Raw genomic sequence first — 24,204 nt, 5'->3', positions numbered from 1 at the left:
TGATTGGGTTATTGCCATATTGGGCAAGGCTGGAGGAGTTCATGGACATGGCAACCATATTCATAGCCCGTGGACCACAATTCAAAAGGCGTTGAAATATTCCATCATTTAAATGTGGAGGTATACAACTTGGTCACCACTATTCTGAATCCAAAAGATGCTCCAAATCATGGCTCAGCATCATCTCCAAATTCTGTTCTCTTGCCAAGTTCTTGACTTATATCCAGTGAAATATAGGGAGGTCCGCAAATGGTTTTTGCATCCATATGAATGTTTACTATTTGTTGCAGAGCCGGGATTAGGGTTGGTATTTTTTTTCGATCCATTGGATACCTAAACTAACAAACAAATAAGATGGATATGAATTCTAGAAAAAATATTCGAAGTTGATTCAAATCGGATAGGGATAATGGTATGCTCTACTCTAAATCCATCCCGATAATTTCTCTCTTTCATTTAAATAAAATCCAAACACATCTGGATCACCACTCTCCCCATTTCGACATCCAAACCCTGGCGGCAGCCCGAAGGTTCTCACTCTCCCACCACCCAGACACCCAAACACTAGTGGTGGCCCGATGGATCCCCACTCTTTCCCCCACCCCCAACACCCAAATCCTAGCGACAGCTTGAGGGGGTCTTGGCGGTGGATATAGAGGTTGTTGACAGCGGAGAGGAAGTAACGAGATTTTGCTGATGCCGACGAGAGTTTGCTGGTGGATGAGGAGGATACTAGTGGTAGAGAGAAAGCAAGATCAAAACCACTCGCTCGAAGGAGGGAGTAGCTACGGTTCCATTTGTCGGATTGAACATTGTTTGCCGACTGGATCGGTTCGATTGAGGGTGTATTTGGCTGCTCTAAGCCTCCCATCCAATCAAAATTTATGGGGATAGAAAAAATAAAAAAAATCAATGAAAATATAGGAAGATAGAAAAAATTAAAAGGTAAGATTTTTGCTCATAATTTTTTTCACTTTTGGCCTGTCTTCACTTATTTTATCCTCTTTTTCTGAGATCTGTGGGGAAGGGGAGCATTTGGGGGGGATCGGAGAGGTTTTGAGAGCATGTATTTTTTTGTTTTGGAAAATAAGATTTTTAGAGTTTGATCTCAGTAAAATTATAATAGAGAATTTGGTGGATTTTTTAGATTCGATCTAAACCAAACTGATCGATTTGATCTATCCTGCATTCTTGATTTTATCCGATCCGATCCAAATTGAAATGGATACAAGACAAATATGGATATTTTCATGATGGGATGGATGTGGATATTGATCAATCTGATACATATCCAGTTCATTACCATCTCTAATCATGATGTAATAAAATATTTGCTTTAATTTGCTCGAAATCATTATTGGAACGATTTTCACAGTTTGTGATCCTCCCATCTCTTGTGCATGTCCATGTTCTCTCACACCTTGTGAGTTTCCAGCATATCATATCCATGCATTACATGGGTTTGCAGAAGTGAACTCGCCATTGCAGTGCGATGTGGACTCGAGTCTTATCAACTTCAGGGATAATATATCAAGTTTATCTTAACATTATCCACGCATCTAGCATCCTAGACTGTGATGGTAGCGTGACAACTCCGCAACTCGATTACTTAAACAACGAATTCTCTGACCCTCCTCGCGTCCCGAACGACTCCTTGGACGCCAACGCAAAGCCAGGTCAATGACACGCGGCACACGAAAGGGAAAGCCGCCTTCTCGCATCCGATCGGACGGCCCACGTTGTTTTCGCGTTGCCTTCGGCAAGCGCCAACCCGATTAGAACGGATATTCGCCAATATTCCCCAATAATGGGCGACGGAGGGTTTCGGATTGTCCAGTAGCATTTCGCCACGTGTACTCCATTGGTCTCGGCATCGATTCGCGGAAGGCCTCCCCACCCGAATAAGAGAGTGGATCGCGGGAGGAGGTGGCCGAGAAAGCCTTCGGTTCCTTAATCCAATCGTCGCTCCCTTGCAAGGTGACGGAATTCTCCCTCTTGTCCACTTTGTTTCGTTTTCTTTCTTTCTTTCTTTCTTTTTTTCAATGTGTGTTTAGAGGGTTCAGATCGGAATCTTGGGCTTTTAAACGCGCTCCAATTCGATTATATATGCGAGATTTATGTTTTGGTCGATTTACAATTGTTTTTTTCGCTTATTGTATGTAAATCCTGGATCTTTGTTCTTTTAGTTCCCTAGTTTTGCCTAATCTGACCTAATTTGTTTAATAGCATCGTTTATTCTTTAGGGTTTCTTTTTTCTTTCAATTACATAGTTGATACGTAGATTCTGCTTCATAAAGATACCTTCTTTTTAATTAATCGGTTCTGTGACCTCTTTCTCTGGGAAAATTTGTATATTTTTGATGAAGAATACGGTAAATAAGACATTTATTAAATTTTTTTCTTTCATTTTTCCTCAAAAATTATTCTTTGGAAATCCCATGTGATTCGTTTGGTCCTCTCGGTAGATCTTAGTTAGGCGTGTTCAGGGCAAAAAAGGGGAGGTTTTGAGTCAATGTGTTTGAAGTTTTAAGTGGATGGATTTGTGGAGGTTTGGCATGCCTCTTTGCCCAAGAATTGGGATGAAATGTTGCGTATAATAGTCATGGGCTTTGGTTATCTGGAAAGAGCAAAGGAGACGACTCTGGGTGAAGGCTTGGCGTTAGCGTTAGAGATCATGAGCTAGCTATTAATAGAGGCGTGGGCGTTTGGGTCTTGCAATTAGAAAGAGAACTTTTGGGTTAAGTGTGTTTCTTTCCCCATCTTTTCTTCTTGTTGTTATTCCTTTGCCGCAGAGCTGGGGAGGTGCTGGGGGAGAAAATTCTAAGGGTAGGGGCATTAGGACATGACTTGTGTGTACGGGAGCAATGGAATTTCTAAAGGTGCTCCATCTAATTTGGTTTTTTTAGCATGGGTTGAGTGGAAAATTAAAGTTTGAGAGGCAAATGCTAGAACTTGAGGTACATATTAGATGCTTTAACATCTGACTCCCATATACCTGGTGCAGATTCTTCCAATGACTTGATCTTGCCAAATTAGATGGCCCTGTGCACTTCATCTAACTCTTGTTTTTCTGTTCATTAAATTCTTTAGGAGTAAAACTGTAGATGGGCTTTGAGTAAACACTTTGTAATCACTATTTCTGCAACGCACGAAAGCATGTCTCTTTGCAAACAAATAAATATGAAGTTGTATATGAGGTTTGAACAACTTGTCAGATCCGATCATGCTCATGCTAAAGTGTCTGTTATCTGTGCAGTCATTTATTTCTCCAAGCCGTCATGCTTAAGTAATCAGAAACCATTTTATATGTTAACTTTATTGCCTCAATCTATATAGGCTGCTTTTTTTGTCCATAAGCGCAAGGAGACCATTATTGCCTTAGTTGTATGATTTTTCCCTGAACCAATATCACTTGGTTTTACTTTCCCTCCTTGTTATTATCATCCCATTTCGTATTGATGGGAGAAGAGTTATACTTAAATACCTATAGCATAGGGTGTGTTAGATATATGTAATTCCGTTGTAGATTTTATTTTGCTCTTTATTATTCCATTGCTGCCGTCTCCTGATTCTCCTCTAAGTAATGCATCTCTGTGTGCACACTTGGTTTCTTTATTAAGCTCTGATTTTTCCTTTCCATCTGTGCCTCACTTGCCATATTTATATGTGTTATAGCATATTCTTCATTAAGATGCCACAACAAAATGTGTAGCCAAACTCTCAAAGTGCTTAAAATGTGCCTCCTACTTCTGATTCTTAGAGGACTATGATCATTAACATGGCTTACATAAAACATCTGTTTCTTAGAGAACTATGGCCATGAACATGGTTCGCACACAGCATGGATGCAGAAAAGGAATTGTCTGCTATGCATACATGTTGTTGAAGATGACCAGCAGAAATAATTGCAACTATTATACCTTCATTATGTGCCCTTTTCATACTTGGTATTGGAGTCTGACAACGTTTTGGTTGTATGCTGCATTTCTGTTTTCTCCTTCTGGTACATGCATGCCATTGGAGTGCTTCTGGTAGTCTGGTTCTATCTTGATGTCATATTACTTATAATCTTTTTGCTTTACTCAACAGCTCCAGACAACTTGTTCTTCATGAATTCAAGAAGCACAGTGGCAGCTACTGTTTCCTGTACCTCGGGAAACAAGGGCAACTTCTGGATCTTGGTTTGCTTACTCCCAGTATTACTGGGAGCTCCTGTTGTCTACGTGAACTTCCACTTGTTCAAGGCCATTGTCAGGATTCCTTCTTCATCAGTTGTTGTCTCGGAGATTTGTGGAGGGAGCTAGATTTAGTAGCAGGAACCATCTGCGACTATTCATATCACATCTGGCATCCACTTAGCATTCCTAGAAATGGTTTCCTCTCAGATTTCTGGTCTAACCAGGACACATGCTGAGAAGTCCTTCAAGAGACAGATGCTTCTTCCAGTGCATCCCCCTGATATTGTGCCCTCTGAGAACATGGAGTTTGATTTTTCTGATTTATTTGGTCCTGCCCCAGTTCAAGCTTCAGTTGAAGTGAATAAAGTGGCTCCTGAGAATTCTCTTCCTGGATCAGATTCAAATGAGGAAGTTTATGATGATCCGGTGGTCATTTGCAAGCGGTCACATTCTCTGGTGGGGCCCATGGCTCGTGTTAGTCAGTCCTTGCAGCTCGGCAAGCTCACTTTACATGAAACTGAGAGCTCATTGGAGCTCATAGAGAGTGTTTCTGGAGAAACAGGAGACCAGGTGTCATCCATCTGCACTGCTGAAAAGCATGGTAGCAAATCTGAGAAGAGTGAGGGTGTGGGGCTTGATGATTTTGAAGTTATGAAGGTTGTTGGGCAAGGGGCATTTGGAAAGGTGTTTCAGGTGAAGAAGAAGGGCACCTCAGAAATATATGCAATGAAGGTCATGAGAAAGGATAAGATTATGGAAAAGAATCATGCTGAGTACATGAAAGCTGAGAGAGATATACTGACAAAAATTGATCATCCTTTCATTGTCCAGCTCAGATACTCCTTCCAGGTATTATTGTCTTTCCAATTATTCTTTTCCTCATTTATATCTCTAAATATGTTGCACCTGGAGAATAATCTATAATATTTTATGCTTATGAGGTGATGAATATTGAATACATATGTCCTTTGTTGTGTATTTGAAACCAAGTGTCATCTTGCCGATTTTCAATCCATAAACAGGAGTATGTTCTATTTTGCATTGAAAGAATTGTTTATGCCAGAGAATTCCCAACCTCATTCCTCATTTTGCATTAGAGAGCCATTTTTAGAAGTCTTTCATTAGGACCTAAAGCATATGTTGCTTGATTCTGATGACTTATGCCCCTAAAAGTGGAACATATGTTACGCCGGCGATGTTAAGTGCAGACCGAACCTTCTGAAGGTACAATGTGCAATCTCTACATATGTGCTGGCTGAATTAGTTAGGCATGGATCTGCAGTATGTGCATAGATCTTATGGTATTTTAACTAGCATTTCTGAAAGCTTTTAGTAGTGCCACCCAGCTGTCCTTTTGACCATTAAAGCCATGCTTATAATACCCATGCACCTAGCATCTTTTACAATCTTGTGAAATAATTTAAGAACTGCATTCTCGTTACCTTGTTTTAATTATGTTACCCATGATCCATAGAAGACCACCAAGTCTACCAAAAGTAGCGTATTTCTTACCTTTTATAACTTTCATAGTTATTGCTGTATGAAATAGTCTATACAATTGCCTAGATCAAGAAACCAAAGTATCAGGCTTCTTAAAGAAATTCAGCTACTCAAAAAGCACCTTGGTTCATTATTTATTTATTTACTTTTAGCAAGTGCACACGCATGAGAAAAGGGGGAAAAATCCAGGTCACTTCTGTGACTATGCTGGGAGGCTGAAGAATATTACTAGAAAGAGTATGTCTTGACTTTCAAATCCACTGAAGTGCAATAAGAGAGTCTTTCTGTCTCCATTCCTAGATATATACATGTGAACTGGAAAAACATTATGTGTGCCATTGCAAATTCAAATATCCTTGCATAGAATATAGACACGTATCTTGTGGGAGTTCAACTTAGAAAAGACCACTTTCTAGAACATACCTTTCCTATAACATGCTATTGGAGAGCACTTGGCCCTGATAACAACTTTATGAAAGTGCAATATGGAAGGCCTTACGGCCTTTTTCTTCGCTCTTTAGTCTGCTGATTTTTCCATATAGCTGGAGCAGCTAGCATCTATCCACAGAAGTCCCTGTTTCTTTAGTTGGATTGTGAAGGTTTGGGCCTGAACTTGACAAGATGTATTAACTGATTGTATAATGTCTTGCACCCTCGGGAATTCTGTGTGGCAACTCTCCATTTACAGTTTTCGCATATATGTCTTGCAGACAAAATATCGATTATACCTAGTGCTGGACTTTATAAATGGGGGGCACTTGTTTTTTCAGCTGTATCATCACGGTCTGTTCAGGTGAGCATGTTATTTTCTGATTTTGTTTTTGGTCATGTCAAGAATGATCAAATATGTGAAACCCATTCATGAAATCTACTACTGTTTTTGACAGAGAGGATCTGGCACGCATATACACGGCTGAAATAGTATCTGCTGTTTCCCACCTTCATGCAAATGGTATAATGCACCGGGACCTCAAACCTGAAAACATACTTCTGGATGCGGATGGTCATGTGAGCACCATTTTCTCATGGTCTTTAATTCTTTTTGCCTGTTCCTCTTGTAACTGCTGTTTAACATCACCTTGATAAAATTTTATAATGTTTTGGTTAGGCCATGTTGACTGACTTTGGCCTGGCGAAGCAGTTTAATGAAAACACTAGATCAAATTCCATGTGCGGCACGATAGAGTACATGGCACCGGAAATTGTACTTGGAAAAGGCCATGATAAGGCTGCTGACTGGTGGAGTGTTGGTATCCTGTTATTTGAAATGCTTACTGGAAAGGTTAGTATTATTCACCATCCATGTCACCTGCTAGATGCTAAATTGTCTGCCAGATCTTTTATTCACGACATGCATTTGAGCAATTACAAGTGGTAATTTTTGAAAAATAGGGATAATAGTACTATCTATCATATCTTTCGTTCATGTCACGTATTTAAGCAACTAGAAGTGGTAGTGTCGGATATTAGTTATCTTTCTGAACATTTACATTCAAGTTGATCAACAATTTTGGAATTCTGCTTCATTTCTACTGAATATGCGTAGGTATTCTCATTTAGTTATGATTTTCTTTATATATTTGTGTAGCCACCATTTGTCAGTGGCAACAGGGAGAAGGTTCAGCAGAAAATAGTAAAGGAGAAGATAAAACTGCCAGCATACCTGACTGGTGAAGCTCATTCGCTGTTGAAAGGCGTAAGTCTACATCATATGTTTCCTCCCTTCAGATTTTTCAGTCTTCTTAGCATTCTTTTCCTTTTGTCCTCACAGTTGTTGCAGAAAGAAGCAAACAAACGCCTTGGTAGTGGACCTGGTGGCATCAATGAGATAAAGAACCACAAGTGGTTCAAGTCGATCAATTGGAGGAAACTGGAGGCTCGGGGAGTGCAACCAAGCTTCCGGCCGAATGTTGCTGGCAAGAACTGCGTTGCCAACTTTGACGAGCGTTGGACCAGCATGCCATTATTGGATTCTCCAGTTGCCAGTCCAGTTGCTGGAGACAGCAATTTTGTAGGATTCACTTATGTGAGGCCTGCTCCTTTTCTTCAGATGCCCAGCCCCTTGGGCTCAAAGACAATGGAGGACATCTTCGAGTAGAGCATCCAAAATGGTTTGCAATTAAAAGATGGCGGTTATAGTCTGATCGGTTATCTGAAATTTCAGGTGTTGCTTTGAGTGCATGTACACTAGCGACAATTACGACTTTAGTTATTCCTACTATGGTTCAATTAATGAACATGTGTGATACTCCTGTTTCTGTTTCACTTTGGTTACTCTGTTTTGTGTGATTCTATGTTAACCTCCTATTTTCATTATTTATTTTATGTTCCAGATTTTTTTTTTTTTCCAATCTTTATATTTGTTATTATTTCATTACCCTCTAAACAGTGTTTACTTGGTTAACTATATGTTATGCTCTGCGGGAGAAATTACTATTATAAGCAGAAGATAAAGTACTACTTTCTTTATTTTTTTTCTTTCTTTTTTTGTTTTTTGTTTTTTTTGGAAAGGGAGAAGAGAAAAAAGAGGGAGGGGAGAGGAGATACAGAGAGTACCCAGGTTCTAAAAGGATGCACAATGCAAAACCATTTTTTTTCTTTCTTTTTTTGTTTTTTGTTTTTTTTCGAAAGGGGGAAGAGAAAAAAGAGGGAGGGGAGAGGAGATACAGAGAGTACCCAGGTTCTAAAAGGATGCACAATGCAAAACCATGGAGTCGTGATCACTGGGAGAGGCCCCTGTTTGTGATGCACCTAAACATTGTACCTGCTCCAAGGTTCTTAGCGCACCTTTTGGTAATCACTAGCTATGCCACCGAACATTCTGATTACAAACTTGGGAGATACTTGGTGGATAAAAGCCTATCAATTTTACGTTAGTTGATATTGGTGCAACCTGTACCATGAGTGAATGATCAGGTGCTACTGCCTGCTGCTTCCCTTCATGCATTTTCCCCACCAGTTATCAACACGAGGAAATGAACTTTGTCAAATGACATCATCACATACAATTTCCAACAAATACTGTTGGAATATGACACGGGTAATTTATCAAAGAGAAAAGCTTAAGTTCCAATACTTGGTTTAAAGGAGAGAGATTGTGTTGCGGTTGAGAAGAATCTATCTATGTTATGAAGAAATTCATGTTATGGATGGAGATGCACATGAGCATTGAATGTTGTATATATTCAATACAATAAAATTGCTAAGCAAGGGCATAGAGATGTATATTTCGGATTGGATTGCTACTTGTTATTTGTATGTCAGGATGCCACACAGATACTTGGGCAACAAAAACACTCATCCCACACAGATACTTGGGCAACAAAAACACTCATCCTGTGACTAGTGGCCACTCTTATCGACGTCCGGGCCTGCCTGCTACTGTTGTTTCTCTCTTGCCCCTGAGAAAAATACTCTCTCTAACACTCCCACGTAGTCCTTTCCATCAACTAGATCCTCTACTATTCTCGCCTTTGCTTTCCTTGAGCGACCTTTGTAAATATTACCTGCTAATAAAATTTGCTGGTGGGCACCCTCCCGTACTTTCATAAAAAAAAAATCAATGATACGCCTGGTAATGGCAATTGCAACTGCTCGGTAGAAAAGTTTTAACTAGGCCTCGTTAAACAGAACGATCACCCTAACACAATAATCTACCATCAAAAGACTCATTTCCTGGATAGATACCATAGTTCAGCCAAACAAGTTTATCTATTATTATTAAAAGAAAACTCCGGAGCGGCACGCAAGAGTCCTGTCATCCATCTTCACAACAAATGCATCAAAGTTGAAGCCAACGACATTCTGTTTTTACCTGCCTCTAAAATAAGAATATATTTAGAAAGCATTTGATTCGTAATCAAAATCAAAATTAAAATTAAAATAATTTAAAATCAAAATAATCAAAATTTTTAAATTGGTTCATAACCAAAATCAAAATAAAAAATTAAATTCATAAAAAAAATATGAATTAAGTTCTATATAGATTGATCCATCCCTATCTCATTTTGCAATCGAAATCGGAATGAAACCCCTCCCAACCAAATGGTTGGAATGAAAACCATCCATTCCGATTTCGATTTCAAACCCCCACTCCCTCCAATCAAATATCCTCTTAAATGAAATCCTATGTAAAACCACCAACAAGTCTATAACCCTCCAATGCCTTAAGATGATGACTAAACTTAATGATAATGTGGGTAGGGATGATGAGAGCACCGCATTTAGTTGACCTAAAAGATCCTGTATGATAATGATCCCAAATAACTCCTAAAATCAATGCCCAACCTGACGATGATAAACACGTTCTCAAGGACTAAGTTTCTCAGAGCACCCTAAAACAATGATGTTAGATTAAAATTTGAAAACAAAAATACCTCTTAATCCAGCAAAAATAATATTCCCAAAAATACCAAGCTTTGGAAGGTAAAAAAAAGCTTTTTGCTGCATAGGATTTGATTATATATATACATATATCATGTTAGAAAAATTTGAAAATTCCTCAAGTTTCTTTAACAAGTTTTAATAAATTTTTGGTCCTGTTGAATTGATTTGGAATAATAGGTTGGGATAATTTGATTTACGTCCATCCATATTTTTTTATGATTTACTTAAAAATTCAGTTTAATAGTTTCAAAACATATGGTATACATCAGGATAGTTTTAGTATTATACTATATATAAATGAGCTTGAATTCCCATTGCATATGAAATAAGTTAATCATAGATATTCAGAAATCTTGACCCCAAAATATAGCATACCAAACACAATGATCTTACATCATTGGATATTAAATTATCCAAAATGAAGATCATTAATGGTTTAAGATCACCGTGATAATCCTACCTGGATCACCAAACAACACCGAAGAGACATCTTGGTCATCCACCTAGAAGGAATACTTGTTCAAGACTTGCCACACACACCAAAAAAGGGGGGGAATACAAGTACATAACAAATGCACATAGAGAACCAGGTGAACTAAATGATTCAAGAGACTAGAATTGATGCCTTCATCCAACAAGCAATGAGGTTACAAGCACCGACAGGAAGTTGAAATGTTGAAACTTAGTGTACGGCCTTCTGAATGTTTCAACATCATTTAAGGATCTTAACCAAGGTCCATTTCTACTAATTATCAATCTTGATCAAAAGGCATCTTCACATACATATCCAGTCAAAATTATAATCACGTAAATAAAACACAAAGAAAAGATTATAACAAAAGGACAAAACTGTGAGCAAATTTGAATGAGAAGATGAAGACAGGTGAAGCACAACAAACATCTGTTCTGTAAGTCCGAGAGGATGGATAATAATAAAGAAAATATAAGATCATGTCCCAGCCTTCCTACGTCCAACTCTCGCAACAAAGCCAGCCTTGATGGGTGCAACGGACCGTGCAGAACCACACTGAAAGAAAGAAACAAATTGATTCGGTATTAAAAAACAATTTGAATATCAACAGCAACCATGAGCACACAACAAAATCCAGATGGAATTCAGACAACAGATGGCTCAAGACCAATAAAAAAAATGCTATACTTTGATGCTTTAGGTGAGCTAAAAAAGAACAAGACAATAGTTAACTACAGTACACAGTGGCTTCTCTATATAACTTTTTCCTCAGAATATGTATATAATTCACCATTTTTTTGAGTATACATTTGGTTCCCTCATGTAGCTGCTTGCTTTTTTGGGGTGACACATGTAGCTCCTTTTTTTGGTGAAACATGAAGCGCTAGTAATGTTAGAGCAATTCGAAAGCACACCTTTCTGATCACTGTTACAAATATCTACTTATCCTGGTGTTCCAGACAAGCACTGCCATGACAGGCCTGATGGAGTCCACTCATTTGCAATCGAACAGTATACATAATTAAATCCCAATTTTAGCATCATAACAGAGCAGCAAATTTGTTAAAAAAAAGTAAAGAACAACAGCACAACAGGTCATCCATACACTGGCCTCAGAAGAGTTGCAAAGCAAACACTTATCACAATGAAGTACTCAAACAATGTAGGCAATAATTCTGCAATCATCATAGGCCAGTACTGAGGGCTGGGTTGATCCAACACAGCAAAAGCAATCTTTGTGAGAAAACGGGGAAAGGAGAGATACAGGAAAAAAAAAAAAAACACCCAAAGTAAGCTGCATATTCTTAAAACCAAGACTGAAACCAATCTGAAACCAATTGGCAAAATCGGAAAACAACAATATTCAAACTGTCAGAAAAATCCAATCTCGATGTAGGACCTCATAATGAGGGATCCTACAAACCAAACATGATCTCTTGCTGGAAGGTCCAACAATATGAACAGCATGAGGGAGCACAAGATAGAACACATTATGACATGCAGTTGTACTCCATCCAAGAGTCAGAATGATATGATATTCTTATCAAACACATAAAGCAATCTGGGCAGTATACTAGTTGATCGTCATAGGTTTTTTTTTTTTTTTGAAAAAGAAGGGAGCTATAGGCAAGAAGGACCAAAACTGATCATATTTTGAAAAAGGGGTCAAGAACATGAAGACTCAAAAACTAGATTCAGACCCCACCCAACTTAACCCAAACTGAATGGATCTAAAACGAGCGCATTCAAATCATAACAGCAATACAATTTTTTTGGGAAAAAGAAGTGAAGGACCCCCATCCAACCAGCTAAAGGATTAAAAGAATTCCAAAAAAAAAAAAGAAAGAAAAAACAAAAGGACAAGACAGACAGAGAAACACACACACAATATTATAGCATGCACTTTTCTCTTAAAGAAGGCCTCAGAAAAACAGTAAATAATTATCACACGAATAAATCAAGCAATGTAGGCAACATGTTGGTCGAGTAGCATAGACCTCATCCCCTCCAGAAGGATAAAAGCAGTAACCAGAATCCAAACTGATTTACTTGCAAAGAATAGGAAAAGAAAAAGGTAGAAATAGGAAAAGCCCAAAACCGCATCACCTTTTATGAAACCAAAGTCAAAAACAAGGCTCGCAAAACCGGTACAAAGAATCATGTCTGTACATATTTGGTACGGTATGGTTGGGTACAGTGCAGTACACACCTATAACAAGAAAAGCTTCTAACACTTTTCTCACTCCCAGCCATGATATCGCCCAAAACCAGATTGTACAGGGTGGTCTTGCTCCATTCAGACCAGTACGGATCGGTTTGGGTCATATACCGAACCGAACTTTGGTACCATACTAATATCTTACCGCTAACATACAGTATGGTCGGTGTACAGGATGGTACAGTGGGCCTTGGTCAAAAGACTTGAAATCAAACTTACCGAACATCAAAAAATTGTTGGGTCCAAGCTGTCCAAGCAATCTTAACTTTTTTAGAAAAAAAGGGGAGGGAAATGAATGCCACCAATCCATTAGTGACGTGGGACATCAGTCTTGAGAGGTGCCGATACAATCTGACCTTTTGAACCTCTGAAATGCCTACCCATACCAAATAGTTTTTTTTTTTTTGATTTTTTTAAAAGGCAGCCTCAGAATAAAAGAAGATTCTTATCATACAGCTGAATCAAGCAATGCAGGCAATATATTAGTTGATCATCATAGGCCTCATTAACTAAGAAGGGTAACAGTAGTAACAAGAATCCAAACAGGTTTACAAAAAATAGAAATAGGTATGCCCAAAACTACAACATCGCCTTTTCTACCAAGGTGAAGACCAAACTGACAGGAACCACAAATAGTTGGGTCCTGTAACAACAATTACCTATTGAGAAATTGGGAGGGAAATGAAAGCCATCCAATTCATTGAGGTAGTGTGCGGACTAAAATCCAATCATATTGATCCTAGTGATGTAGAATACAAGTCTTCAGAGGTCCAGAACCAATCAGAGTATCAGACCATTTGAACTTCTGAAATGCCTAACCATATAGAACAGAATTGAGTTTGTAGGAGTTATGTTATGCTCATTTTGACTCTCTCTCTCGCTCCGCCCCCCCTCCCTCGTATTGGGTGGGAAGCCTAAGGCATGATATCAGTTCCTTACTTTCCCTATAGGAGAGCCTCAGAATGAAAGGAGATCCTTATCATACAACTAAGTCAAGAAATGGAGGCAACATATTGATTAATCATAATAGGCCCCACCAAACCAAAAAAAAGTAAGACAAATGCATCAAGTACCTAATTATAAGGTAAGAGCGAGCAGCAAATTCAAAAAGTTAATGAATGCATATAAAAAACAATAAACTGAGTAGCCACCTGCTCACAACGGAGGAAGAACAAACGGTTTTCCTTGGAAAGAATTGTATCAGGACTTTTGCAGCCATTGCATATGACATACTCATCTGGTAAAAAAGAGTCACAATGACACAAATTAAAGATGGCCAACATCTTTCTGGGACCGAAAGCACACATAAATTTCTTAGTGCTTTCAAGAGTAACACAGCAACACCACTGGCAAACTTTAACATCTATAAACATTTAGCAGCTGCATAATAAACTATTAGTATGCATGGAGTTAATGGTATTTTAGATTTTCTACTCTTTCTTTTATCAACTTTAAAATCTGGAACCTAGCCAGGATCCAATTAGAAGGCTCCGCTTCGGGTTTCCCAGGGCAGAAAGCACCCAAAACTTCGGAACGTTCCGCAAATTATTAGTTTTGATCCACATTTAGGTGTGAAGTATCCATAATTAACTGTGAAGCAAACAATTTATAAGCGTGTAAGCCTTCACCAATGTCAATATTTTCACATCATTCAATTTTCATGATATTGTCCTTCGCATGGGTAACTGGTTATATGGATGAATTTGCAAATACTAGGAACACTTTGTTAACTTCATATGTTTGTGTTGATGTGACTAGAGGCAGAGACAACAATAAACTGATCATATGTCTGAACTAGTACAAACTGGCATGACCGACCAATTCAGTGGTTGAGCAGAATACATCTTTCTTCTAACAGCAGCTACTATTATAACATTACTGATGATTAGTCTTTGCAAAAGTCAAAAGGTACTAAGGTAGTAATCAATGATTTTAAATATGTGACACTTGACTCTTACTTTTAGTTAAAAAATATTTACATTGAGCCACTCAGCATTCATTCATGTAAAATGTCAAGATTTAAAAAAGCTGAGATACATTATGCATTATGTATAATCACCTGTCAATGGTTTATAATGTACTAAAACATGTTAAACAATTAAACATTGTAACAGACGATGGAAAACGAATGTTATTATTGCTTTGCTGTTGCTTTTATCAGATTCTCTGCACATCACTCTATTGGCTTTTCAACATTTCTTACTTCTTAAGGCTCTCATCAAGGGTCCATTTTGACTGAAATAAACTAACTCAAGAATGGCATAGTACAATTTGAAACTGTCATTGAAAATCTACCCTTGATCAAAAGACTTGTACTAATGGGCCAGAAAACTTTATTGATGAACATAATGTCTCTTTGGTTCTGCTTCTGATATTTTTCTGCATTATTAATGCATTAGAATAGTGAAAATAACCAGAATTCATTATATAACAACAATGGTTGCTGGAGTACAACTAATATGCAGCACTAAACATCTTTGCTTCCACAATATACACACTTAAATCTGTCAATAACAAATTAGTCACCAAAGTTACTGATATATAACAAGATTCCAAATTAGAATACACAACAAGAAAAATGTTATAGTGCTACATCACTTGAAAAATATAAATTTTAACATCAGGATAGCAGACTTACTGACGTATCTCCTAAGGATACCCTCAAAATTCTTTGGAGCAAACCTTCCCTTAACAACCAATCTCTGCTGTCCATCAAGGGATCCACTTGTTCCCATCTCAGCAAGTAAGAAAGTCATAACATGCTCTGGTTGCCTATGCATCCTGGATATCAATTAAAATCTCATCATGTGAATAACTAAAAAAAAATGTACAAATGAAAAAATAAAGATCAGAACAAATATAGGTCAAACAATAACTTAAAAGAGAAAAAAAGGTCTTTCAAGTGTGCTAAATTCAACCATGGTCATGATTTTATGCATAGACATTGTGCTGCCTATGAAGTGAGGATCTCCAAAAAAAAGAAGAAGAAGAAGAAAAACAAAACTTGAATCTAAAAAATGACCATATAAATATCCAGATTTTTTCTGTTGCAGAGATTCCATTTACAACAACAGAGAATCTTTCTTTTGATTGGTAATGCAAAGAAAAACTTCAGTTCATAATAAAGCAGGACCAAGTTAAACTGAACATACAATAGAACAAAGATAATCCATATAACCTTGACTTAAGCATGGCAATCATAAATGACTTGAAATAGACAGGACACAGCAATTTGTTGATATTGCAACATTTTCCAAAAGTAAATGGTGCATCGAATTTATGAGAAAACAATCATCACTCATGCGACATCAGATAATTTTGCTTGATTGTATCTCGACCCATAATCTATATGGCATGGCTGAAGAATGAATAATCATAAGAAACAACTTGGCACCAAGCAGGATATGGAGAACAGCAAAAGACATCTTCAACTGCCTTGCCAAAATGTTTCATGAAGCAGAAGCACCATGAGCCACACGAGTTAAGAAAACACAACCATGACCAGCCTTTGCATAGCTCCTGATCACATGATTGCACTTAATGCCCCAAAACTTCAACAGAAACTTTTCAACAAAAGGCATCATATCAATTTTGAACAGGTAGCAAAGAACTTGATGCTTAATTCCATTTTGTCTCAGTAATAGCTCCAAAGGAAAAAAAAATCCAAATTAACTCTAATTGGCTCTTCTGTTGTTCTCACAGTGATAGAAGATTTATTCTCAGCAGCTTAGATTTTTTATACTTTTTTTTTTAAAAAAACGAAGTTGTCAGAGAGATAACAGAGGTAAGGAATGGCAAAGTTCTTGTTCATCATCAACTCATTGTAGTCTAAAAAACATTAACAAGTAAACTATATCCAATTTGGGAAATAGTTTCATACCAAATGTAATGGAACTTCAATTCTACGGTGCATGCACACATGCAGAGAAAATTGAGCTTGCATCCTATCAGTAGGATTCAAGCTCAAATTTTATGGTTCACTCGACACCATCAGTCCATCATGCATATTTTGTTTCCTCATTTGGTCAATCATGCATATTCTAGACCTAATGCAATTTTTACATTTTATTACCATTTTGCAGCCCCACCTTCTCTTCAAACAACATTTTGCTCTGTAGCTAAACCTATCCCAACTGCTCTATGTGCATTAAGATTGGATATAATTACATATATCCTGGTCGAGAACTACAAGGTGAAAAATCACTCATTACTATTCAAGGAGGAGATTGCCTAGCACAAACCTTAAATAGTTTCAAATTTCAATGCTTAATGAAGGGCAACAGTTTCCCCTGATTTAGCTTCCTCAAACCTTCTTGTGATCATTGCTAAGAAATTCAAAAATTACCACATTACTAATTTCTGAATCGCTTCTTGTACATGGTCAGGATAATCTCTTCTGTTAGTAATGATACATAAAATGCTATAGGAACTAAATACTAAGTACAACGTACTTTTACACCAGTTATACCACTGCTAATTTTTGACAACTTGCTCCAGAAATGTTTTATCTTCTTCAATCTAACTTACTGATATTCTTGGTCCTTGAAGATCACTAGCAATTTTTGTTAATTTAATAAATTGTTAATTTTACACCAGTTATATTGCCTTAGTTTTTGACAACTTGCTCCAGTAATGTTTTAATATCTTCCATCTAATGACTGAAGCACCAAGAGTATCAATAAGTCGGATGAAAGAAGATGTTAAAACATTAATGGAGCAATTAGCCACCAGAAAGCTATATCATTCCATGAATGTAGAGATAGCAAAATTCTATATTAGGGATTGCCAAATTGTGCCAAACCAGCCTGTCTGGGGCATATAAAACCTGACCAGTCAATTATCACCATGGTTTAGCACCTCAATTCGGTATATAAGAGGTGGCCCTCCTATTTGAAGCCCTAATCGCCAATTCCCTGTTTGAAACCATCCCAGAAGCCTCGATTACTCAAGTAGGTGAGTCCCTCTCTCCCTCTCCTCCCCCCATTCTCTCTCTGCCCCCCCCCCCTCCTTTCGAAGCCCTCCCTATTTGAAAACCCTAATTACCGATTCCCCTGCTCGAAGCCCTTGGTCGCTCGAGCAGATGAGTCCCTCCTTCCCTTCTCTCACCCTCCCCCACCCCTTCTCTCCCCCCATCCAAAGATCTTGAAGCTCCTTGGCCTCTCTGTCGCTCCCCCCCCTTCCCTCCCTCTCCCTCTCCCTCCTCATTACAATACACCCAGGAACCGCACGGTATGGACCCATACCATGCTAAACCAGTCACCAACCCATGCATGCCTTGATACTGGTTTGGCAAACCTTGGTCTATATCAAAAAGTAATAAGAACTTGCTCATTTTCATCTCCATCTTTCTATCGCAAGTCACAACTTAGTGAAAAATATTTATTTAATCTTTTTTATTGTCTTTGAAGTGTTCCTTATATACCTAGATTTCCTTCTAATCTTTTCTTTAAAAGCATGGGAGGAAAACTTTTATTAACAGTAATAGAATGCAAACAGCATTTAAGTCAAACCCTGACAAGAGAGGTGATAGTGAACATCATACCAAAGTCGTATGATGGTGAACACGATAACGAAATAAATATACCCTGACAAGAGAGTTATACTCTCACCTTTGTGTCATGATTTGTGCTTTCAGTATGTATGAGGTATTCACTAACATCCAAAATTCTTATAAGGTAGCTACAGGATATAAGGTCCATGAACCCACATTTAAGGGAACACATGGAAAAAAATAAAGATGGTGAATACCTAAGCATAAAATAGTGTAGCCATATAGCAAAGCAGATCCACAAAATCATTTAAAATCACCACCACAAATAAACCAACTTCCAGAAGGCATCATCCAACAACTAGCAGAATAAACTCCCATGGTCTCACAATGGGGGTCTAGTTCACATTTACAAAATCCCATTGTTCCAAAAGCACATGGCTAGATCCAAACGACAGAAAACTTACAAACAGCTGCTGTTCGTTAAGCTTATCAAATATCAAAGTCAGTGACAGTTCTGACAAGTGACAACAGCATTAAGCATCCACCAACAAATAAATAAACAAGAGCTTCTACCAAGCAGTCTTCTTCCTCCATTTTGATCCCATTCATAAACTGCTCTTTTCCACTTTTCCAAAATCACAATCAATAATGTAACACAAGCGCACATGCACATATACATAAAGAATATTAGATATGCCAACAGCCAATCAGGATTTTGTGCATCATACTTTACCATATTATCAAATGTTCTGTACATGGAGCAAAATGCTAATTCATTGTAACCTGACCACCCTGAAATAACGAGAAAATTTCTACCAATACATATCTTATAATCCACTTTTTATTTTCTCAAAATCTACATTAGCACTTGCAAAACAAGAGAAAGATCATGATTATCCCTCCATCTCATAATGATAATGGACAATTATTCTGCAAACAAGGAGGACCTCCTTGCAACTTCAATTTTGCTTAAAATCTCTATATTCTACATGCACCATCATTGTCATCTAAGGACAGAGACTTGCATCAGCAAAGAAAAATATCCTTAAAATCCACTCAAGCAATTTTTTTTGCTTCGCTAATGACTATTTTCTTTTCTCCATATTATGCAAGTATCTCCTAAGCCTTATCAACATCCACATAGTAAATTCAAAAATTTACAAAAATAAGAAATAATTTAACAGATATCAAAATTCATATGTACATTTTAACCAAAAAAGAGAAAACCTAATGATATTTGTTCCCTGTGTTCATTCTAGCATCAATATTTCATTAGAAATAAGCATATGCAAGCTGAAATCCATTATTAATTGTCCAAAGTCTTTTCAAAATTTGGAAAATCACCATGTCTTGGTTTAAAGACCAAAAAAAAATGGATATCAATAATCAAGAACAAATACATACGTCTTGCATAAGTCCATGAAATTCACAAAGACAGTCTTCTTAGTTCCTTCTCTAAGAACTTGTGGGGGCCTCATCACTGTTCGACGCCTATCACCAGCAAGATCTGGATTATTTTCTCGTAGTATATTGAACACTCTGTCCAGTAGCTGCATGATCAAAATAAACATCAACCTTCTGATACTAACCATAGAAGAGTTGAGATTCTTTGAAGCAGTGAAGCATGAATAAGGGGGAAACCACAAAACAGACGCAAAAAAACAAAGTAAATAACCATCACATGCGACAACAATGAACTGACATAAAAAATCAGACTACTCTGCAAATATGAACTAATATAAAAGCATAGTTCTGTGAATGATGTAAACCTCATTTAGTCAAAACATGCTGGTTAAAGTGTCATCAGGAACTTCTAAACCATAGTCCCTCCCAATCTTTTCACTACAGTGATAAAGTACACCATAGATCATCAAAAATTTTTAAAAATAAAGATAAGCTATGTACGATTGGTCAATAGATGTTGGAGATAATCAACATAACAGCATTTTATTCTTTACAAATATGTTATAAAAGAACCTGACTGAGAAGAAAGTAAGCTTGAATTCAGTTGTTTTTTTGTCTGCCCACAGAAGTGAGCACCATGACTGTTTGAAATAAACTTTTAGTTTCCTCTCTTCTCTATGATTCAATTTTGATCTATCACCTCCTCACCTAATACAGAAAATGGTTTTTTGATCACATGCTCTCCAACTCAAATCCTATGCATGTTGAAACAAGATTTTCATTACTGCTCTCGGTCATTTGTCACAACCAATTTCTTGCTTTGATTAAGAAACATTATTACTTTTATCTCCTCATCGGACAGTCATGTACATTACTACATAGGTCCATCAGGAGATAGTGAGAATGAAAAATTTGAAGATAACAATGAGTTTTGAAAATTCGCCTGCTTTTGATGAGCATGCACCATCAAAATAATTTATTTGGGACTTCTACAGTTGCCTCCTGCTTTTTTTAATGACAACAAGAAACTCTTTCTTTTAACATTCATACCTGCACTCCAGTGCAACGAAGTATGTGGATCTCTTGAAAAGTGTGCAATCTTTTATAGGCCTCAACAGGAATGCTTGGCAAACAAGGATGCATAAAGCCGGGCCCAAACAGTTATGACCAGACTCAGTGGTTATGATGGTTATGCCACAGAAGTACAGTTTGCATTGTTTACATTGCACAAGATGAACAATTAAGAAAACAAAAAAGCTTATAAACTACGTGTCCAGGTTGTTTGTAAGAGAGAAAATTTCAGCAATAGATACACATGTCCATGTTCTTGCGGTGCAATGTTTTATGTTCCTTGACTTGAGGGTATTGAGTGGCAGAATTTGGTTCCGAATTAAGCTTGCCAAAATTCTATATGCAATTACAGTAATTAACTTACATGATAGAACCTAAAATTTTAGTGTTTCCTAGATCTGGTGCCTTTGTAGATGTTTAAGTTCATAGATGTTTACCCATTTAGGCAATCAAAAGAAAACACAAACTTTTCTTATATGTTTAAGCTAACTAGGACTTTGTGGTTTTAAAAAATTGGCTGGAAAAAAAAAATTGCCCTTCATTTTGCTTGCTAGCTACTGTTTTCCTTCTTCCATCTCCTTCTGTTCTTCTTTGTGGCGGGTGTTTGTTATAGCCCTGCAGTCTATTGTTTGCTACGTCCCTACCATTCTCTTCTTCTTCCTTCTTATACTCCTTGCTTGGTGCTGACCATGTGGCCCTATTGCTAGCTGGTTGGTGAAACAGAAAAAATTCTATGAACCCTCTCCATTTTTTTCTTCTAAATTTTGATCTTTCGACTCTTTTTAAGTGTGGAAAAAGGTTTTATGATGTCATCCATTGTGAAAAAAAGAGTGTATATATGATATATGCATAAATTAATTTATGTACATCATCAAAATAATTCAGACCAACACTTCAAGTGCTTTACCCCCCAGGCGCCAGGGCACTCACCAAGGCTACAAAGGGTGTCCACTGCCTGGCGTTGCCTAGGCAATTTGACAACCTTAGTTTGATCAAAATTGAAGATCAATATCCATACTCAGTCAGCCTATATATGTTAGGGATGCATCTCACAATACAGAAATTGTATATTTATGAATAAATTAAATACATTTGCCTGCTCTAATTATCTTTCTTGCTGGTATATCTCAAAGTTGCCATTCTTCCTTCTCCAGCTTTATATCTTTTAAAAAAAAAAAATTGTAGCCCATCATTTGCTGCTCTACCCTATTAATGTACTGCATCACCCTGGTTGACATATCATAGCTAGCACCCTTTTATAACTCCAACTGTCAATATCAATCACCAATGATCTCTTGCTAAAACTATGAATGTGTAATGCAATATTACAAAAGTGTTTTGAGAACAAAATCTTGAAAGTTATGTAACACTCAAAGACCACAGTACCAATAAAATGGAATTATAAGAGACCACCATTCTTATAGTCAGAGTCAGCACCTCCTAGGAACAAAACATATGCAAAGAAAAGCCCAACAATCGAATTTACAAATACAATGAGACAACCAACCTCTTCATACTTATAATCCCTGTCAGTTCCTTCCCAGGGGCATCGGGCACCTCCTAGAACGATGCCCTCCCCTTCCACATCCTCTCCAATTTGCTCACCTGAACATCAGTGAAAATTGTCGCTTGTTATGTAAATGGTACTAATTTAGGATATTTAATAGATATGCTACTATGATGGAACATGCCAAGTAAAACTCTCCTGGTTATCTGGGTCCAAAAAATTAACTCATTCTTCTACAAAGAGCACCATACACATGAATTCAAGAGTCCTTACCACTAAGGTCTTCCCCAAAATCCCCATTTTCATCTGTCTCCACCTGAAATCAAATGACACAATAAAGTTCACATCATCATACCAAGGATGGTGTCTAAGCTCAAAAGCTTCACTCAACATCATATGATCTGTATGCAAACTGACCGGTTTCTTCTTCTTCTTCTTCATGCCAACAAAGCTTAATTCCCCAGACTCAGCAACTGCATCATCAGAATACAGAGGTAACTTCATAATAGTCATCTTTAAGCATTATTGAAAAAAAAAAAAAATCATGCACACTTAGAAATACATTCATTCTGCCTTCCACACTGCACTTGAAATTTCTTTAAGCAGTTCAAATACAAGCACACCTGTTAAATTTTCCGTTTTCTCAGCAAGTTTATCCACCTCCTCAGCAGAATCTTGAATTACCACCTTCTTCTTCTTCTTCTTCTTTGTAGGATCGAAGGGGGCAACCTACAAGACAATTACCCCTAATTTATGACACGATCTTGTGACCAAAAAAGAACAATAAGAAGAATAGGGAGGAGAAAGAGGAGGAGGAGGAGGAGACACGATTATCCTGGCAAAACCATTAGAGATGCAACAACAGAGAATCAAGAAGTAACATCCTTATTCCCATTGTACATTAACCCTGATCTTAAGGTAACCAAGCATTATATGTTCTGCACTCATAACAGCAAGCCCTATATCTGATACATGAAGAATCTTTCTTTAGAAGAAAAAAGGAATCTGCTGAACAAAATAGTACAGAAACTTACCTCCGGCACCTCCTCCTTCATCTCGGCTGGCTTTTCTTCAGTCATATTGATCGTTCCTTCAAATCCTCACAAAAGAACAGACCTAACCCTAGAAACACGAAAAATGAAAAGAATCAATACCATTTCTTTTTGACAAGTTTAATCGGAAAAAAGGAATCATCGAACCCTATTCAGGATTAAGGACAGAAACAAACAAACGAACGGCAGAATAATCAAAAACATCGAGCTGTCAGATGTATCAGATCGAAGAAAACCCTAAATCTCGAACAAATACGATCAAAACCTTGCTCATTTCAATGAACAAAAACAGAAGAAAAAAAAAAAAACAAATTATTGAAGCATGTCGAAAATATAGATAATAAATCAGAAAAACCTCGATCCCTCTAGCAATCACGAATCCACCGATTCTTGGAAGAAGAAAGAAGAATCCGGAGTTTTCTCGCGAGATATTCCAGACACGAGCTTAGGCAAGAGGCGCCGCATTTTGTAGGGTCTAGGCAAAGGTGATCGCTGCGAGAGCACGTTGGATACGGTTCGGTTGCATCGCCGGTTCAGTAACCCGGTAGGGTTTAAATTGGGTTGCGTCCGGTCCAGCTTGAGCAGGACCAGGACACGGTGTAATTTTCGTTGTCTCCTGGATTGAGCCAATTTGCTTGGTGGATGTATTAGTTCCTATCGAACATGTCCAATTTAAATACGAAGAGCTACGTTTTGTCGTCTAGATTTTCTTTGACATCAATATGTGCCCCATCCAAGTTCAATTGAGATCTTGGCCTTTCAAAAAAATTAAAGGTTGGAATTGAATATCCAATTAACTATACATGTGTGCATCTGTGGACGTAGCAGTTAGGTCTAAAACCTCGACCTAGGCAGTGTTTTGATTATATTGCTTGGTATGTGTTGTTTTGATCTTTTGGTACTCGGTTTTGGTTGGAATATCTTT

General features: G+C 37.6%; 2 protein-coding genes and 2 non-coding genes across 5 annotated transcripts; 1 reads left to right on the top strand and 3 right to left on the bottom strand.

Moving 5' to 3' along the window:
* The first annotated feature begins 1,664 nt into the window (after window positions 1-1,664).
* Window positions 1,665-7,943, top strand: LOC105057217 (serine/threonine-protein kinase AtPK2/AtPK19). The gene is made up of 7 exons (XM_010939730.4): window positions 1,665-1,977; window positions 4,090-5,027; window positions 6,389-6,471; window positions 6,566-6,686; window positions 6,787-6,960; window positions 7,267-7,374; window positions 7,450-7,943. The coding sequence occupies exons 2-7, from the start codon at window positions 4,371-4,373 to the stop codon at window positions 7,774-7,776; spliced, it is 1,470 nt and encodes a 489-aa protein (XP_010938032.1). The 5' UTR covers window positions 1,665-1,977; window positions 4,090-4,370; the 3' UTR covers window positions 7,777-7,943.
* Window positions 7,944-10,822: 2,879 nt separating this feature from the next.
* LOC105057219 (eukaryotic translation initiation factor 2 subunit beta) lies at window positions 10,823-23,774 on the bottom strand. 2 transcript variants are annotated; one of them, XM_010939731.4, is made up of 10 exons: window positions 23,635-23,774; window positions 23,262-23,349; window positions 22,851-22,956; window positions 22,645-22,700; window positions 22,501-22,543; window positions 22,228-22,325; window positions 19,650-19,795; window positions 15,393-15,535; window positions 13,906-13,991; window positions 10,823-11,091 (listed from the first exon to the last, which is right to left on the bottom strand). In XM_010939731.4, exons 2-10 carry the CDS (start codon window positions 23,304-23,306, stop codon window positions 11,014-11,016), a joined length of 801 nt encoding a protein of 266 aa, XP_010938033.1. In that variant the 5' UTR covers window positions 23,307-23,349; window positions 23,635-23,774; the 3' UTR covers window positions 10,823-11,013. The 2 variants fall into 2 exon arrangements, with proteins under 2 accessions (XP_010938033.1, XP_073104660.1); XM_073248559.1 differs by lacking the exon at window positions 13,906-13,991.
* LOC114914806 (small nucleolar RNA SNORD34) lies at window positions 11,642-11,732 on the bottom strand. The gene has a single exon (XR_003802595.1). It is a non-coding gene; the product is annotated as a small nucleolar RNA SNORD34 (small nucleolar RNA).
* Window positions 13,174-13,259, bottom strand: LOC114914807 (small nucleolar RNA SNORD34). Its single transcript, XR_003802596.1, has one exon. It is a non-coding gene; the product is annotated as a small nucleolar RNA SNORD34 (small nucleolar RNA).
* Window positions 23,775-24,204: the final 430 nt, after the last annotated feature.

The sequence above is a fragment of the Elaeis guineensis genome, chromosome 14 (genome assembly GCF_000442705.2).
Source record: "Elaeis guineensis isolate ETL-2024a chromosome 14, EG11, whole genome shotgun sequence".
NCBI lineage: Eukaryota > Viridiplantae > Streptophyta > Magnoliopsida > Arecales > Arecaceae > Elaeis > Elaeis guineensis.
Note: the sequence above shows the minus strand (reverse complement) of the source record. Positions and strands in the feature narration are given on the sequence as shown.